Source organism: Corvus moneduloides, chromosome Z (assembly GCF_009650955.1).
Source record: "Corvus moneduloides isolate bCorMon1 chromosome Z, bCorMon1.pri, whole genome shotgun sequence".
Taxonomy (NCBI): Eukaryota; Metazoa; Chordata; class Aves; order Passeriformes; family Corvidae; genus Corvus; species Corvus moneduloides.
This window is the reverse complement of record NC_045511.1, coordinates 55,914,204-55,934,130: the sequence shown is the minus strand read 5'-3', so window position 1 is coordinate 55,934,130 and position 19,927 is coordinate 55,914,204. Positions and strand designations below refer to the sequence as shown.

Here is a 19,927-nt window from a genome sequence, read left to right as displayed (position 1 = left end):
AATCAAGGGAAGTAGGGACTATAAACTTCTGACAGTTCCCATGAATATCACTTAGCAAAGCCTGCTGTACAAGCCCTCTAGTTCTGAGAAAGTCAGTTGTATGACAAAATTGCTTTTTTACACTTTTTGTACTTACACATCTGTTATTCTAGATTTAGAAAGCATAACAAAAGCATTGTAAGCTGTTTGCTGGGATCAGTTTTAACTAAGGGATGGTTGAAGATGGTGAGACCTTGTTTGGTTCCTTACAGCCTTGCATGTCTGTAGCTCTCTAACTGGCTGCAGCATCCCCACAAGGTTTTCCAAATAGTCAGAGAGTGCTGGAGTACACAAACACCCTATTCCCATCAGTCTTGCCCTAAAACACTCAAGCAGAAGATATGAAAAATAATTATGCCAGTTATCTACAACCCTTTGGTTTCATCTAAGACTGTTTTTAGAAGGTTTCTTGCATTTTTGGCTTCTGAAGTTGTGCAGAATTCTTGTTAGAACTTTTTATGGCACTGCAGTAAAATGCTCCAAATTAAACAGTTTATCCAATTTGTCAGTCAGAGTAACAAGACTCAAAGAGACAACAGTAGGCATAAGAGAGATTATGACACTGAAAGGATTCCTTAAAGGGGAAAAATGTTGTTATAACAATAACTTCTAGCTTAACTCTGAGATTTTCTGTAATGCCATGTAACAGTTCAGCAATAAACACAAAGTTAGCTTCTGTCTTTTTACTCTTCTGGTCAGTAACTGCCTATTTTCAATTCTCTGCTTCTTTTATGTCTGTGTATTAGTCAATAATACACATAAATAGAAATTACTGCTTTAACTAAAAATAACAATGTGCTGCAGGAATAGCTCTTTTTTAGGCTGTGCACAGTGATGCTAGTTTGTATGATCTTTGAATGTAGGTTTTTTTCAATTGCTAGCTTCTCTTTCGAGTTTTCAACTTGCTTTCAGATATAACTAGAGAATTAACTGTTCTGAGACTGTTAGGGAGTCTCTTGAACTAGGAGCTGAGGTTACAAAGACTTTTTCATGCACCTGTTCTTCTCTGAGAAAGAAATAAAAGCAGTAGTAGGCTTAGATTGTAAGGTGTGATCTAAAATGTAGGCTTGGTTATAAATGTTTATCGTGGAAAGCAAGTATGAGAGAAAATGTTAAAAACATTTTATTAAGCATATGTGAAAACTCATGACATATGATACTTCTAGGAGCTGAAAAATGTATAAGGATAACCTTATTGTGTTTGGTCTTTCTGTTTTTCCTTTTTTAGTGTAAGGTTCATCAGTGGACACATAGTATATTTTTCACTGGTATGTGATCTGGCTGCTTTCAGCTACCAGAGTGGCCCTCTTCATAGGATAAAGCACAAAAAGAACTTAATGCAAAGAGGACGTCAAAGGATGCTGTCTCCAGTTTCTGTTGCCTGTGCAGGAAAGAGAAATGACAGAAAGGCAGAGGGGAAAAAAACCACAGTCTTAAGAACTGGGGCAGAGATGAGGAACAATGGATGCCAGTCTGCTTTGTCTGCTCTTGTTTGTTCTTAACCTCCTGCCACCATTTGTGGTTGCTGAGATATGCTGACTCTCACAGAACTCTGTAACCAGCCAGAGCTGCAGGGGGAATTGGAAGCTGCTTCTGCATGCTAGCTCTCCCATGTTTGCCTTCCACCTCTTCCAAGTTCATACCTTTGGTGTTTGACTCAGTATTTCTCTCTTTCTCAGCTAAGCTGAAATACAAAAATATGGCTTTCTTCATATTTCTGGGATGACTGCACTGGAAGGAAGTGACAGAATCTTATTCTAGTTTAATCGCACATTTGGCAAGTAACCATCTATATTTTCAGTGCATTTTCAAGCTTAACACCTCTCTTTTAATGTTGAATCTGTGCCCTTAAAACAAAAAACAACAGACCAAAAAAAGCCACAAAAAACCAAAATAAAAACCTCCCAAACCTTTTCCACCACTTACAGTGCTGAAAGAGGTAAAAGTGGCAGTTGTGTGGGAGTAGTTACAAGTATGCTGAAAGCTATGCAAAATATTTATAGTGAATCCTGAGTATCCAAGCAAATCTGCCTTTTAAAGGTGTGCCAAAGTGTGTGAACCTGTCAGGTAAGCCTTAGCCAAGTTTAGACTAAATCTGAGCTGAGTGCAGTTTGCCAGAAAGGAATTTATGGCTTTGGTTTTGAGTAGAAGTTGCAAGATTCAGCATGATGTTGGCATAGGTGGCTCTGCATAAAGAGAAGCTTGGCAGTTTAGACTAAAATTTCAAATTATTAGGAAAACTTGTTCAAAATGCTGAAATCACAGTTTGGGGTTTTTTTTTTTTTTTGTTTTGTGGGTTTTTTTTTTGTTGTTGTTATTACAGAATATACCTGTAACCTGTTTATCTGTGGAAGTAAAACTTTACCAAAAAATGAAAGCACTCAAGATAAGTATATCTCAGGGCAGACCTGTAAATGCATTTTCAGTTTAATGATAGATATATGAATTATTATTTTTCTTCAGTCCATTTTTTAAGGTGACTTCTGTACTTTGTGTGTGTGTGTGGTGGCAGTTGGCTGGTTCAACAAGTGTTGCCTGCCAAAGTGGTATGAGTTTTGCAGTCCTGAATTACATTTAGTTATCCTTGGTTACATCTATTATTGTTTTTTTTGCTTTTGATGTGAATTTTTAGATCTTCATCTGTAACTGACATAAATCTTGTCCTACAGAGCAAAATGGGGTGTAAAAGCCTCAGGAAGCAAAGCGTAGATAAGAAGTAAACGTTCCCAATAGAAACCATGATAAGATAAATTGCACGATTGATAAGCGTTACAATGGTTTCATCACAACTGGTGCTTAGTGGCAAATAAACAGTCAAACACTTGATACACAGCAGGTCCAAAGTCGACTTAGTAAGTGTAATCATCAGCTGATGGGGTTGCACTGCTACAGACAGGGTTTTACAACAGTCACTTTGAATGCTGAGAAAAAGAATCACATTTAAACAAAGGGTCTGATTTATATTTCAAAGGTTATTATTTCTGAAGAGCCATGAGTGGAAGACATTAAGTGATGGCTTAAGATGTATCATATGACTAGGATGATATTTCTGTCATGATAACAATAATAAAAGAACTTCAAGCTGCCCTCAAAATAAAATATGAAGGTTGAAGATAATGGCAAAATAAAATATACATTAAAGATGGCATATGAAAATGCCATGCCTGCAATTTGTCATAATTATCTCTGAAAACAAGGAAGGAAGGGAAGCAGGAAAGGAAGGAAAGCTTTCCTTACGGAAAGAAATAGACAATTGTGTGTTTGCCACGTGGCTCACATTATTAATACTTCTGCATATGTGAATATTCAGTTCCATAACTAATCCAAAAGTTATTAGGAAAGATGGTATAAAATTTATGTCATGCATTGTACAGTGGCACTGATTATGATTTCTTGAATGTGATTCCTTTAATTTTGTGAATAATTTTTTGCTGTGCAGAGACTAGCTTTTCAACTCAGTGAAACATGCAATTTATTTATATTAATCAGACTGGTAATTTTCCCAAAAGAAGTAGGCACTTGCTATATAAATCAGGGTTAATCCACAGCAGTCTTTGACCAGCCAGTGATGGAAAACAACATAAGAACTTCCTGTAAATTAAAGAAGACCCTAAGGAAGTTTACAAGAAATCAGCAAAGGCATTGAGTAGCACACCACCAGAAGTGGCAGCAGTACCCCTGATCATTGACAGCCACCCAGGAAGAACAGTGTGACCAGTAAATTAACAAGGAAAGGACTTCCTAGAACTTGTTGCCAAGAGTAAATTAGCACAGTCCAGACAGAGAATGAGATTAAATCTCACCCTGATAAAACTAAAAATCTGAAGTAAGACTAATCAAAGTGTAACCATCATACAGAAATTACCGTAATGACAGAGTGTCAAAAGCTGATCCAAGTATGGACAACCCTTCTATTGTCAAAGATGCATTTGTGTGCTTTATTGGGGTGTTTTTACCAACCAGCATGAATAAAGGTGCAACTGTAAAAATAATAGTGGTTTTTTAGTTCTAAGGATCAGAACGAACTATTTCTGGTAACTGAAGTCTTTTTGTGGTCTGACCAAGAGGTCAGCTTTCTTCAGAAGCCTTGATTTTGCTTTAAATATTCTCCTTTGGAAAAACAATATTTAGTGATATAGTCATGTGATGACAGTTAACAAACAAAATTTTCCAAATTAAATTTGGAACTCGAAGAGTGTCTCTGTAGAGTGCCTGCAGTTTTTGTTAGTGGTGATACATACCCAGAAGCAGGTTGAGGAACTGCTAAAATGGAGTGATGAAATTACTTTTCTGTCACAAAATTCCTCTTAGGATATTTTAGTTTTTTATATAGAAATACCATTCCTCTAAAACAGATAATGGTATCTGAAAAGTAGGTTCTACAATTTCAGGGTAGGGTATCTCAGACATGGTTAAAAATACATGTGGGAGAAATATGATGTATATTAGCTTAAAAAAAATAAGTCTAATGCCTTGGTGTGTTTTTGTTTATCAGGACAATAATAAAATCATGTGATGCAGTAGGCATCTTGTTTTTCTCTCTATATGTAAAAAGGAGATGACGAAAAGATTTGTTGATTGCCTACAGTCTGTTTTATCCTTTCTCATTACAGTAACAGAATTAGCTCAGTTTTCAAACTTAGACATATTGAAGTGTCAGCACAGTAAGTTGGAAGACATAGAGTTAGAGGACAAAGAGACAGAGAGACTCTGAGTGTTCAGTGTGCAGTGAAGATTTTCTGTGGATCAATCCTCCAGTTCTGCGTGGGGTCTCCTGAGGTGTAAAACATGTTAATGTATTCTGTCCTTTTACTGACAGCTGTGGAAGTCTGTCCTTAATTTACTAACTTCCTGCATCTGCCCCTCAGAATAAATAAATAAATAAATAAATAAATCTTTTGCATAGGAGAATCCCCCGCACACACATCATGAACAAACCCTCTCACCAATTACATTTTGTATGTATTTATCAGAAAAAAACCTCTCTTCCTCTTCTATAGAGAAATTTCCACAGTGTCTTTGGGCAGGTTGTTCCAGTGCTTAATTACCCCCACATTAAACATGTTTTCCTCATATCCAGTTGGAACCTTCCCCATTTCTACTTAGGACCACTCATTCTGTCATGTCCCACTGCCTTTTCCATAACTGCGTCTTGTAAAGTGAACTACCTGGCATAACCTAGAGCAGCTCTGAGGCTGCTTCCACCTCACTGAACAAAAATACCCCACCAAACTTTTCCATGTGAGCTTTCTTTCAGACACTTCTACCTGTGTTTATATGGATATTGTTTTCCCTGTACATAACAGTACCAAAGAGCTGACCAGCCAGACCAGCTCGCTGAGATGAAATAGTAAGAGCTTAATTGTCTTCCATCAGCAAATATCAGTAAAAACCTTTGCAGATAATCTCTTGCAGGCTTTTTTGAAATAGGCACCACATCTGAGAAGAACTGTAAGTTGTGTGTTTGTGCTCCCTCCTTTGGGACAACCTAATTGTCTGCTTGAAGTAGTTCTCACCTTCTTTGATGAGAAATACATTACCACCACTTTTTTCTCTCATCTTTTACTGTCGCATTGTACTAACACTACTATCATAATGTAACCATAAATGAAATAGGGTTAAATGTTTTGTAAGTAGTCTTGTGGGCCCAATGCACGGAATTTATGTAGTATTACCATTAAATCCTCCAGAGTCCTAGTTCTTTAGCTTAGTTGTTCAGTCTGCTTCCATGGAACCCAGGTCAAGCTGTCAGATTATCAGTCAATCATTGCACTCATGGCATTCTCATGGCACCCCAGCACATGCTTATGAGTTGAGGAGCATGGCTCTCAATTTTATATGCAACAGCAGAAGTTACTGGCACTAGACTGAGATTTTGGGGTTTGAGTTTAGGTTAGGTTTTTTTGATGCAAGCTTCTAAGAATAAAAATATGATGTTTCCCACAATTTTAACAGAGATGTCATTGCCTGTGTTACTAATATCCACACCCTGACCTAATTCTTTTCAATCCTTTTGGGGGGAGTAGGTTTCCAGCAGGCCCATCAGCAGAAATTGACTATTCTCTGCATTTCCTGCCTAGTCCAACCATCAAGGACAAGGTCTGTGTGTCTCTGAAAAAGTATAGTAGTTCCAACTCAGCTATAGTTCTTTATATTATAAACATAGAGGAACATATATTACAATGCCAATAGCCTTATTTTCACAGCAGTTTATGACTATTTTTACAGTGTTAAAGGTTGAAGTGAAAAGGAACATGAGAGAGTCAAAAGCATGAAGAAGGTTGGTTCAGTTCTGAGACTGGTGCTTTTGAAAAAACCCACTGAGAATGTGAAAGCTGTGGTTGTACTGACACAACCTGAATATCTGCATGCTGCCCGTGGTCTTTCAGAGGAAAGACTGTGGTAGCTCCTGGCATGAAAAGAAACAAAAGTCAGTATGATTTACTGCATGACATCTTCATGTGTACGGTCTTTGGAACTCAGTGCTATTTGGGCAGCACTATTTGACTTGTTTTGGCTTCCTGACCACCTTCCTGGTGATTTCTAATAGGGACACAGGATTGTCAGAGTAAGACCACAAAACCCTTTTGATGCTTCAAACAAAACAGCAGTGACAGTACAAGAAACTCACATCTACAGAGCATTATCTTCTTGAGATTCTAGATTTGGAGAGGGTTATAGATGAAATAAAGTTCCATCCTTTTTCCAGCCAAGCAAGGAATTCTCTGTCCAGCAAGAATTCCTGTGCACATGTACTGCCTACTTAGGAGTGTTTGGTTTCATTAGGTATAAGCTTCTGTTTGTAAGGCATTGCTGTAACAATTTACAAGACAGAAGAAATAAACCACAATTTTTGGTTCTGCTATCTGTCTCAGCCTTTGACTTCTCCTGTCCTTAGGTATTAAAATAACCTCCCTGAGTCCATGTGATTATTATGAGAGCACCAGAGGAGTTGTCTCATCATCCATCTGTAGAGAGTTACAGCAGAACATAAGGCCAAGTTAAGGAGATAATTGTGACACTTTATTCCATGTTTATTTGTTTTAGAAAAGTGAGTGTCCACACTTGAGGCTGCACAGGAGAGTGACTTCTCATGGACCTTGTATGCCAATGCATTATGCCTCTGCAATTTCAAAAGACAGGGCTGTGCAGCATTTTCAGCTGATGGGTTTTCTTGAAAAGTACAAAACCACTTGAAATGTGTGTGCAACTTTTGTGGCTAGGCCCTCAGAGACTGAACTGCCAGAGGCTATGCTGAATTTTGTATTGTCACTATAATCTGTTCTTCTTGGGGTTTTTATCCTTTTCGCATCCATTAAACAATTCAAATTAAAATAAATCAATTTGCTATTTGTTTGACCTATATCTGAGTCCTTGAATTTGTTTATAGAATGAAAGGATATCTTGGTTCCTTCTTCATGTCTCAGACATGTGTTTGCATCTATTTTACATGTATCAAAAAGAAATTTCCTCTCAGGAACTGTTCTGAGTTGGCATGACAAATAAACAATAACCTGGAAAAGCAGGAAAATGGTTTCTCAGAATAGTTGTTTTCAACACTTTTGCTTGGTAGTCTACTGTTAAAAAAACTTACATGCAGAGCTGTATGGTTTTATAGCAGCTGTGTGAGGGTATTTCCAGTGTTCAGCCAGCTGAGATTGAAATGCTGTTGAATCCCCTTAGCTTCTGTTGTGTATCACTTGGGACCAGATGGTTTTGTCATATCATTTTGGCAATAGAAATTATCAATCTGTGTATCATAAAGAGCTGTTGGGTATTTGTAGTCTCCTCCTTTCTCAAGTATTTTCAAAATTCCTTTCATTAGGAATTCACAAATATAATTAGATGAAATTCCTTACTATTTGTAATCCCAGTTAGTACTTCCATGCCAGTGGATACCTTTGAAATGAATTGTTCTGTTTAGTACAATTGGCTTCAGGGGTCTAGAGAACAATGTGTATTACAAAAAAGAAATTGTAAGTGTAGCTGTATTGCAGCATTTGCCAAGAATTCAGAAGTCTTCTTTCTGTACTATTTAGTTATTATTGAACAGGTTGATTTATCAGTTGGAGTTGATTATTTTCCCTCAGTATTAGTGCAACTCAAAAATTAATGTAAGTCAGATTTCATATGGAGAAGTTCAATTACTGGATTTCTTTACAAACAAAAACATGGTGGTAATACTTTTCTTGGCCAAGTCTAAAGGTCAAAATGAGCAAGTTTTAAAGAAGAACTGCAGAAGCATACAGCAGAGCCTTTGTTGTAATCAGAAATGAAACCCAGTGCTGAATTAGTGGATATCACAGAGTATCTAATTTATAGTTACGGTATCTGTGACAGCAGCAGTGCAGTTTGCATGAGGTAGGATTGCAAAAGGCCAGCAGGTCAGTAAGCGAACAAAGAATTGTGGCTAAGGAACAGCAGCAAAATATTATTATAAAGGAGGTGTTTAACCTCATTTTCACTGTTATGACAACTGTGAAAGTCAAGTCAGTTTTGTTGGTTTTGGGGTCATGGCTTTCCTTTGCAACTCTGTAGGTTCAACCAAATAATAATTTACAAATACTTTTGTGTGCGTGTTGGTGTGTTTTTTAGCTGGAGAACTCAGGATATGAACTTACTTATTACTCTTAGATCTCTGAGGGACAGTGATGTCATCCATTTTTTTCCACAGAAAGCTCTGATCCAAGCTCCCTGCGCTTCACAGGCTGATGCTCTCTTTCAATCTCTGTTTAAGGGTCTTTATGTCTTTGTGGTATATTTTATCCTGCACAACCAACTTTGCTGTCCTGTGAAAGCAAGTTACGCTGTGGACGTGAATGGGCATACAACTCCAGGATCAGCGTTTTTCACACATGGCAGCGGTCTGCCAGCTGTGGGAGGAGAGATCAGCAAGTCCACACAGAACCTCATCAGTGCTATGGAAGAGGTAAGAGTGCTCTGTAGTGCTCTGTAGTCATGTGTATATTGAAATGTACCTGGAGATTTCACTGTTAGTTCTGAAGTGAAATACACAGGAATGAAATGCTAAATACTATAGGTTGGCTGTGGGGAGGGGGAGCTTTTTTTTCATTTTTTTTCAATGACAAAGATCATTGTCTTTATACACCCCATGGTATTCTTGGAACTTACTGTGCCCTGATAACATCCCACCTAGAGAATTTCCCCTTTCATACTTGAGTCTTCAGTTTATTATAGAGGTTGGTTAAAGTGTCAAAAGTAGGTAATGAGAAATCAAAATATCAGGTTAATTCTTTCAGCTTACTATGGGTCTTAGATGAGTTTCAAGTAATTAATTTCTCAAAGCTGTGATGTTCAAAAGTTAGAATAAAATTGGAATGGAATAGAACAGAATGGAGAAGGGAGAGGAAGGGAATGGAAAAGGGAAAGAAATGGAAAAAGGAGAAGGGAAAAGGGAAGGGAAGGTGTAGTGTGTTTACCCTGACTGGATGCTAGGCACCCACTAAAGTGTCTCTCTCACTCTCCTCTGCAACTGGACAGGGGAGAGAAAATATAACAAAAGATTCATGAGTTAAGGACTGGGACACATCATTCACTAAACATGGTCATGGGCAAAACAGGCTCAAATTAGAGATATTAATTTAATTTATTTCTAACAAACTCAGAGCAGGATAATGAGAAATAAAATAAGACCTTAAAATCCCCTCCCCCCCTTACCGGCCCCCTTTTTCCGAGGTTTAACTCCTCCGCCAGCAGCACAGGGAGACAAAGAATGGGGGTTATGGTCAGTTCACCACCCATAGCTTCTCCATCTCTTCAGGGAGAGGAGTCTTTACCCTACTTGAACATGGGCTCCCTCCTCCAGAAGATGGTTCTCCATAAACTTCGCCAGTGGGAGTCCATCCCACAGGCAGCAGTCCTCCCCAGACTGCTGCAGAATGGGTCTCTCTTCCAAGGGGTGCAGTCCTGCATGGACAGGCTATTCCTGTGTGGTCTCTTCTCTCTACACACCTCTCACGGGGTCACAGCCTCCTCTCAGGCATCCCCCTTCTCTTGCAGGGAGCTCCTCCATGGGCTGTGGGTGGATCTCTGCATTCCCATGGACCTCCATGGACTGCAGGAGCACAGCTGCTTCACCATGGACTGCACCATGGGCTGCAGAGAAACCTCAGCTCTGGCACCTGGAGCACCTCCTCCCCCTCCTTCTCCACTGACCTTGGTGTCTGCAGAGTTGTTCCTCTCACAAATTCTCACCCTGCTCTTCTCTGGCCACAGTTGCATCTGCGGAGTAACTGTTGTTTTTTATTTCTTAAATATGTTATCAAAGAGTCATTACCGCCATTTCTAATTGGCCCAGATTTGGTAGTGGATCCATCTTTGGGGCTGCCAGGGATTGCTCTACCAGGCAACAGCTTCTCACAGAAGCCACTCTGTGAGAAGTAGACTCCCCTGCAACCCCCCACTACCAAAACTTGGCCATGGAAACCCAACTGAGAAGGGAAGGCAAGAAAAAGGGAAAGGGAGATAGATACATGTAAATAGATAGATAGGTAGCTATAGATATGTATGTATGTTTGTATGTGTGTGTATATATGTAAGTATGTATATATATATATAAAAAATTTATTAATAAGGTAAAAAGGCTCACTGGTTCATTATAGAAGTGACAGAATAGCTGGTTCCAAGATCTCTTGGTCTTCAGTTCAGCTCTGGTCATCGTTCCCAGTTTCTATATAATAGTTTTGATGATTACTGCATTTCTGCATCTTTTTAAACCCTGCAGGTGCCTGCGGACTGGGAGAGGGCATCCTTGCAGCCTGGTAGTCAAACTAGTGCTGCCTTTAAGCAGAGTCCAAAAAATGGTAATGTCTTCCACCCTTCTGGAGGATTCAGTACCAGCTCATTGGTTACTGATGAGGAATCACAAGAGTTCGATGACCTAATATTTGCTTTAAAGACTGGTGAGTGACTATTTCCCTTTCCCCTCAAAGTTTGCTGTATTGCTATGGTGTTATTCACCCTAATGGTGCGATGATTCCACGAGATACAGTTAATGAGGTCTCTTAATATAATCTGATTTCCAATGAAAATCTTAAAGATCAGTCAACATGGGTATGTCTGATAAGACAACCAAAGAGGCAAAGGAGTCCTACCTGATAAGATATGCAGATACCAGGTAAAGTACAAATGAACTTGCTTGGTAGCAGGAGGTCACCTAAATGATCTTTAGGGTTACCACTAAGTATCTTGAGCCCTGCAAGAGACAACAGCAAGGTATTCGTGAGAGCGGCAAGTTGAGTGATCTGGCACACATAATTTCAGAAGTTTGTTCCCTTCAGTGATACCAAAGAAAGTCAAACTGGATGGAAGACTGGGAATGCTGATAATAAAGAGGTATTTTTATTCAGTAAGTTCATAATGCTATATATCCGAAGCCAATTTACACTGCAGAAAACACCTCTAATTATGGGGCCCTCAACATGTGAAGGACATGGACTGATGCCAGAGGAGGCCATGTAGGTGCTCAGAGGGCCAGGGCGCCTCTGCTGAGAGAGTTGCAGTTGTCAGCCTGGAGAAGGGGAGGCTCTGGGAGAGCTTTGAGTCCCTTCCAATGCCTAAAGGGGCTACAAGAGAGCGGGAGAGGGACTTTTGACAAGGGCATAGTGTGACAGGACAAAGGGGAATGGCTTTGAACTAAAAGAGGGCAGGTTTAGATTAGGTATTAGGAAGAAATTCTTCCCTGTGAGGTGGGGAGTCTATGGCACAGGTTACCCAGAGAAGCTGTGGCTGCCCCATGTGGAAGTGTTCAAGGCCTGGTTTAATGGGGCTCCAAGCAACCTGATCTCATGGAAGGTGTTCCTGCCCATGGCAGGGGGTTGGAAATAGATGTTCTTTAAGGTCCCTTCCAACCCTAACCATTCTGTGTTCTGTGAGAATCTGTTTTGTATTTAATAATTTTTCTAGACGTTTTGCAGACTAGTTCTGCTTTGTTAGCAGTTTTTGAGGTTTTTTTTGAAAGCCTTTCAAAGCTAGGGGCAGAAGTTACAGTTGCTAACCTTTTTTTAGGTATGCAAGAAGGTAGCTTTTACTTTCTAACTTCTTGAACTCTGTGAAGGAAATTAGATAATTCATAGGTAGTTAATAAGACATGAAACCATCTACATCTAACATGCCCACTATTACACAAAGTTTACTGCTTAAGTAAATCAGTTGGCACCAGTAAACTGTAGGAGACTGAGTCTTAAGTCATGAAGAACAATCTAGGCCACAGCCTAGATTGAAATATAGCTGAAATATAATACAATTCAACACCTATTCAGCACTTAATTACTTCTACCTAAGTCTTCAAGCTCCATCCCTAGTTAATTTGTTTTCAGTTCTTTTAGTAGGTCTAAAATAAACTTTTGATTTTCTTGCCTGAATTCTATTATTGTCTTCTTTATTAATATTTTATTATAATTTGTTTTTATGAGCCTTTTATATTAATGTGATTTGAAGCAGTGACCTCAGGCCATTGTTGGAGAAAAATATTTTGTTTGCATTACTGATTCAAGTAGTGCCTGACAGTTCTACACCAATGCTTATTCCTGTGCCCACACTGTGTCCCCAGCAAAGTTACAAGAGTAAAAAACCCCATGATTTCTAAACCAAACCAGTTGTCCCATCTGGTTTCAGCCCCACATTTGAACAAGATGAGCTAAAGAGGTGATGTGGAACGTTGGAGCTTCTTTCACCAGCAAAGTAAATGTTTATCAGCTGTTGTCTCAGACGCAACCTCTAGCTCAACATATACTTGAAAAAAAAAAAAAAAAGGCAAGCTTTTCTGTAACTAAAAATCTGTTTTATTGTTTTGATCGTGACCTGTTCTCCAGTTCAGTTCAGTACATGGCCAAGGAGAGGGAGGCAGGGAGCCACATGGAAGTTATAAGAAGAGAGATGAGGTGGTGGAAAGTGAGATTTTTTTTCTCTGTTAGGCAATATGGACTCCTGCTGCTAAAGTATTCACTAAGCTGTGGTCTAACAGGAGTTTTATGATGCTAGTTAAGCTAGCAGGTGCTGAAATGAGCTCATGTCCTAGTCTTTCAGCACCACATTTCTTCCTATTGTGCGAAGTTGCTTGTGCTTGCATGAAACCACAATTCAGGTTAGATTTCTCATTTTCTTCTCCTTCTTTCTCTCCCCTCTCCCTCCCACGCTACATCAGTTAGTCTGATGCCCTTCAAGCACCAGTCCTGGCTCCAAGGAAGAAGTGGTCATTGGCAATTGGAAAACAAGGACCTCTTCTCTAAATAGGCTAAAGTGTATAGGCAGCTAAGATGCCTTTTTGCTGAGATGCTCTTGCCTGTCATTTGCTGTGCGAGGTACTTCTCAAACCCTTTTAGCATAGACTTTATTTCAATAGGCTGGGAATTCCTCATTCTGGAAGAGCAGGGAGAAGGTGCTTTTCCCCCCACATTAGCTAATTTGTCACTCCTGAACTGGGGGGTGTTGCTTTTCGAGGAAGATTAGAAATACCTGATCTGCTATTGTTTAAATTTTACCTTTGGTAAACTGAAACAGAACCTTCCATTATCTGTGTTCCCTAAAACTGCCAATCTATAGCCAAACTTAACTATAGTGTTGCTAAAATATTAGCTCCCACTCTGAGGGCTGATTGAGGATCAGCACTGACTAGCAGAGGAATATGTAAAAATGGTTTTATGCCCCTTTGTGCTTCATCTGTCCTTTCTGCTTATGTAGTTCTGAGCTCTCTGAGGGTGACTTTAACTTATGCTCACAGGGCATAATTTTGTAGCCACAAGGTTTAATCTGGCAGCCACGATTAATGGGAATGAGGGTATAACCACAGCAAAGCTAACATTTCACTCCTGCCTCTGCAGCTAGCAACTCTCAGCTGTAGAAATGAAGACGGGTTAAAAAAATTCAACCTATTCTCCACAGAAAAACTTTGTTTTTAACTTGTCAGTGTTTAGTAATTTGCAGTGTGCAGTGCAGCCCCATAAATAGTTGTGCTGGCACACTCACCCTTGTTGCTAAAGGAATGTGTCGTAGAACTGTGCACTTAGCCCTTGGTTCCACAGTCATTAATTCTGGGCCTAATTACAGATTAACCTGAAGTACAGGCTGGGTCAGATGGAGGCATACAACTGCAGTTCTAGCAAATCAGGTGGACAGCAGTGTACTGTTTTTTAGGCAGCTGTTATGCTAGCTTTGTGCAAGCCTCACACAGTGATAGGGTATTTCTGTTTTGTGTGAGAAATCCAGTGGGCTGCTTATACCATATTGTATTTGAATGTGTTATCAATCAATTCCTTCTTTCCATCAAATATGCTCATGTCCATACAGAAATACATAGTTAAGATTCACTCTGCTCACTACATCACTTCAATTCTTTTATTTTGGAAATCTTTTGTAAGTGAGGCCTGCTACAAGGTGGCTTATATGAAGGAAACAATAGAACAATTAGTGTAGGAAAAATAATCTAGGGACATGTCCTGCTCATTGGTATGTGCTAAATTTTTTTTTAAAAAATGTTTATGAATTTGTGTTTATTTATTTTATTTTGTTTCATTTATGGCTCTTATAATGATTCAAACAGCTTCTATTGAGAAAGTTAGTTATTTATGAATTAGTTTTTGTTGATTTCACTAATTAACTTTAAAAGTCTGCAATTTTGGACTAGATTTAATTTTCCCTCTGATTTCTTGTGCAAGCTTTATATTGATAGGCAATTTAATGAGACCTTTGCCTTCCAGATTGCAACAGAGTCATATGTTATTGTCATTGAGGATAAAGCCCAATTTACCAGAATTCCCTGAGGACTTCTACTCTGATTAGGGCTGGGAAGTTAAAAAAGGAGCCAACAAGAATAAAAGTAGATGCAACCTGTCCCAAAGCAGCAAGCTACCCATCAGCATTGCTCTAAAGCATGAATACAATAAATGCATGATAGCTTTACTGATTTCTGAGCTTCCATCTATATCTTACATCCTGTCCTCTCCCTTTCTGTGATGCACAAAACCAAAACAATTTATTCCTTTGGATGAGATGGGAAATCAAAAAACAGCAAAGGCTTTGAGGGAGGCCCATATTCCTCCAGGGGTGATGGGTGACCCACCATGATAGTCTCCAGATATATATTAAGCAGAATACTACTACATTCATAATTTAGTGTATTTTTACTCTTAATAGAGAAGATCGTGATAAATATTATATAAATATTCCAGTATTTCTCTAATACTATGCAAATATTCTAATAATTCTCTGACATGGAAAATACCTGGAAAAATCTACTGAGCAAGTTAAAAACCCCACACAAATACAGCTATGACAATAGCAATACTATATAAAACGATTCATGATTTTCAATCTACTACAGCTAGGGCTCCAAAGTCAGCATTTTATAAACCTTGGTGACACCACTGTAGGTGCCTGGTTTAAGAATAAAGCATCTCATGTGGCCATCCTGAACCAGAGGAAACATTTGAAATTCCAGTTCTGAAGGGTGTTCAGTGCAGCATCCTGGAGACTGTCTACTACAGGGCAGATAGATTGTAGGTGGCAAATCCCTGCCTTATCAGCCTATGTAATTTCTGTTTTGAAGGGCTCACTTCACAAAAAAAAAAAAAAAAAAAAAAAAAAAAAAAAAGGAAGGAAAGGTAGCTAGTTTGCATATTCATTCAGTTTCTTATCTGTGGTTGTCACACATATGTTCAGCCTGATGGCTGTTGAACATGACTGCCTAATGTCCAGGAAGCATTTTTAGTTGAATCTGAATTTTATTTATAGAAGTCTGGATGTCTGTTGGCGTTATTTCTGTGAAATCAAAACCCTGAAAGAATAATTAAATTTGGTTTATGTAGCTTATTCATATGCATCCCACACATCTAATAAAATCATGATTGATTAAGCAAGATATAAGTGCTTGAAAGATAAAAAGTTTCCCCAGAGATATGAGTACAGTAATTACAAAACAAACTCTGTCTCCCTTAAAATGTTTTAGTGAAAGTCTGAGCTGTCTCTGAGCAAGCAGGTAACAGCTGGTGTTCCGGGGCACCTAGAGATGCACTGGTATAGCTCTTCACCAGCAGATGTCAGTGGAGGGACCTCTGTGGGTTTAAAGCCTGAGCTGTGACTTTTCAGTTTCTAGCTAGTCCTTGCATACAAAAAGAAAAGGATGAAAGGCTTCATTTTCCTGCCTATTTTTCTTAAAGTAGTTCTTTCACAAACTGGGGAAAAGTAATACTCCCTGCTACATACCTGCCACCTAACTGCAGCATCTCCAAATGAGTGCATGCTTTTTGGGATCTGGTTGAGTTTAAATTCCACTCTGAGAACCCAATGGATCAATGAACTCTGTGAAACTCCATCATGTAAACAGTCATACCCTTTCCAGCCTGGTGACTGTTTGGTAAGCTGGTATCCTGGTTACATTTCAGTTCTTATTCCTAAAAAGGATCAGCTCTAACGTAGTTTGTCTTTGCACCATCAGCAGAACAAGGCCCTTGTAAACCTGAAGCACCCAGTTTCAGTCTCTGGCTTACCAAGATAAGAACCTCTGTAACAAAAAATATTTTCTCTTACTTTGCACAGAGCACAAACAAAGCTTACACGTAGATGACATTTAAGAATATACATAGTGTAATACATTTAGACCAATACCTGATCTTTTTATAGAGACCAGCAAAAGACTCTTTAAGAAACCCCATGCTAAATAGTTGCCACTTCACCAGTATAGCCACTAGTAAGACAAATATCTTTCAAACCCCAACAATCTGTGTTCACCTTGAAATCTGAGCCCAGGGTGATCATATTTATGATTTCAAATGGTTTTAAATAATGGGGGTTTTGCAGTTTTTGAAATCTTTACGCTTTTCAGGTTGACTAAATGTCTTGAATGAATTCCACTGTTATTGATGCTATATAATGTGTTCTTTCTTCATTCAAAGTATTTTATGTACTTCATGGTTTTTACTTGTTCTTCCATCCCCATGTAGTAAATACAACAGTCTGATTCATCTTCTCTATTACAGTCACACTTCCTTTCTAAAACAATCAAATATCAAACAATCAAAATAACTTGTTTAAACAATTGCTGTTTTTCCCAGGACCTTGAAGCACCTTTTGGATATTAGGATCTGGCTCAATGAAAAGGTTAAATGTGCATACAAATTTAAATCAACTTCAATAAATTTATAAACAATATTTTAATGATTCAGCTCCTACTCTTGACTTTGTTATTGTATCTCTGTATGTTGATGGATTTTTACTCCTGTCATACTCTGGCAGTAGCTGTTGGTTTCTCAAGAGCTTAGGTCATGCAGCCCTAAGGACTCATCAGTGTCACTGAACGTGTGTTCTCTCCATGAACCAAACACCAAAACCATGTGTAAGAAGGATCATGGTCCAGCATATCCGCTTTTCCCGTGTGTCATAGGACATGGACCCAAGTTTGGCCCCTACCAGGACTTCATCCAGACCTCTGCAGGAAAACCTGGCTAGTCCTAGAGGGCCTCCTGCACAGGTTCCCTGGACCAAACTCCATATTCAAGATTGCAGCTTGACTTCTGACAGCAAAGCAGCATCTCACTGCTGCCCACCTTACAGTATTTCTTTTCTGCTTGAGGGGTGGTGGGAGGAAGGGTGCTAAGAGAAAACTTTGTAAAGGTGGAACAACAGAGAGCATAGAAAAAGATGAACAAAGGTGAAAAAATTAAATTACTTTTCTTTTGTTGAACAAACCAAAAACTGAAATGTCAGCTGAGGTGGAAATAAGAGATGCACTGTACACCTGATAGAAATTCTAGAAAGTGTTTTTCAGTATGAAATGCAAACTCCCAGCATACCCTGTTCAGGGCTCTTTTGAGACAGACATGATTCCTTTGTAACTCCCTTGAACTGCATGTAGTTACAGATCTGCTTCTGCCCAAAACAAATAACTTCCCTCATCATTTGTAATTGACGTCGCTGCAAGATCATACCTGAAAGTAATTTGTCTTGAAATCCTCATGCCTCATTATACTGATATGCAGTTCTCAACAAATTTAAAGCCTAGACACCCTAAGCCCTCAAAACCCATGTATTGTGTAGAATTTGTTCTACAGCTCAAGGAGAGGAGCTGAAAAAGCACTGAAGTTTATAGTTCCAATAGATATTTTGTGAAGAAATGGTCTCACAAAAATATGCATTTCATAAAAACTAATGCAGGATTATGCATCTTCACACTAATCAACTCAAACCTCCCCCACAAAAAAAGCCCAAATAAAACCCCCATCAAACAAATAGGAAGCATAAAGCTAGCAGAAGTCCTACGACAAAAGGATGGAGAAGGTAGCCTCTCTTCTAGACATGTTTTGGAAGTTCCCTTGGACCAAAGTCTAGTGTTGTCTTCCAGTAGAAGGAAAACATAATGCACCGTTTTGCGCTAAATGTGGGTTAAAAGAATATTTGCTCAGCATCTTTTCTCATGTTGAGATTACAGTCCTATTAAGACAGCTGGAATTATGGTTTAACATGGAAATTGTATCATTAAAAATCAATTCCTTATGAGGAAGTCCTTGGAAATAACAGATTCTAACAGCCAGACCATGAACCCAGTCTAAGCCAGGCCTTGATTTATGCTTTTCTGATTTCAAGGCAACCTCTAAATAGCTATTGTACCACTTACTGGGCCAAATAAAGCAAATGACAGTGGAATTATGAAAAAGTGTATCTGGTACAAAACTATATCAGATAATGTTATAATCTGTGGATTCAGAATGGTAGACTAGTAAGAGGAAACTTGCCACATAGTTGTGGGGTGGGGAAACATTTCAATAATCAAGAATTCAAGTCAAGAATAAAGCAGAGTGGGATAGAGCATCCCCATTTCTGTGCTAGGATTTCATTCTCACTGATTCGTATTTTTGTTGGTTTTTTCTCTATTTCAGGTGCAGGTCTCAGTGTCAGTGATAACGAGTCTTGTCATGGCAGCCAGGATGGTGGCAGCATGGCTAACTCCCAGATTGTAGAGCTTAGAAGAATACCCATAGCTGACACACACCTCTAACTCCACAGCTTGCTTGGGTTTTTGTTGTTGTTGTTGTTTTTTTTTTTATTCAAGCCTCAGTATTTTTATATTTGTACTTCCTTTTTCACTAAAACACTATATGAAACTGTAGTAGAATGCTGTTAGCTTTACTGAGCATTTAACAAGGTATGTTTGCTTGAGGTTTTGTATATCAGAAAAAAACCTGTAAATTTGTTACAAAGGGTGAGCATCAATAAATACCATAGCGATTGGCCTAGATTTGTATCTCGTAAGTAGATGACACATTTCACGAACTGTAGCTTTTTAAAATTAACTTGTACATTAACACTGACTAATAAAGCAATAGAGTCTGTTTGATACAAACCAGTCTGTTATTTCTCCTTACTGTTTATGAAGATGAAAGGTGATGCAGACACCCTGTTGGACAGGAAAGTGTTCTAGTGGCACAGTTTTTCTAAGTTTCCTAAGCTGTACTCTTCTCACTGTTTTTTGAGTACCCAAGTCTGTGAACAAATTCAAATACAGACACAAGCCTTGTGCCAAAGAACTTGAAATTTAAATTGTGACATGATAAATATGCAATGATCTGAAACACAAAGAGGGAAGGGGAGATAAAGGACAAGACTGAAACCGCTGCCAGCTGTGTGCTTTTAACTTCTTTACCTTGCTGGTTTCATAATATTAAGCTCTCTTACTCTTTTCACAATCAAAAACGGGGAATTCCAAGGCGTTGAATTTTCTGTTGATCTCCATGTAGATATTCCTGTTCTGATTGAAGGGTTCAAGTATTGCATTACAAAGTTAGATCAGTAATCTGGGGCCATAAATGAGCAAGAAAAGATCCTCCCATGGAAGAAAAAAAATAAAAACAGAGGAAGTATTTCAGAACTGAGCAGG

At 38.8% G+C, this 19,927-nt stretch overlaps 1 protein-coding gene across 10 annotated transcripts in view; it reads left to right on the top strand.

Annotated features, from left to right (window-relative positions):
- ADGRV1 (adhesion G protein-coupled receptor V1) overlaps nt 1-19,927 on the top strand; it is a 317,856-nt gene that overhangs the window by 267,367 nt on the left and 30,562 nt on the right. For 6 of the 10 annotated variants that reach the window (XM_032095171.1, XM_032095170.1, XM_032095168.1 and 3 more), the window contains 3 exons: nt 8,777-8,968; nt 10,784-10,961; nt 18,930-19,393. In XM_032095171.1, coding sequence (XP_031951062.1) covers nt 8,777-8,968; nt 10,784-10,961; nt 18,930-19,048 — 489 coding nt within the window. In that variant the 3' untranslated portion in view covers nt 19,049-19,393. The other 4 variants (XM_032095167.1, XM_032095173.1, XM_032095172.1 and 1 more) reach the window with 3 other exon arrangements.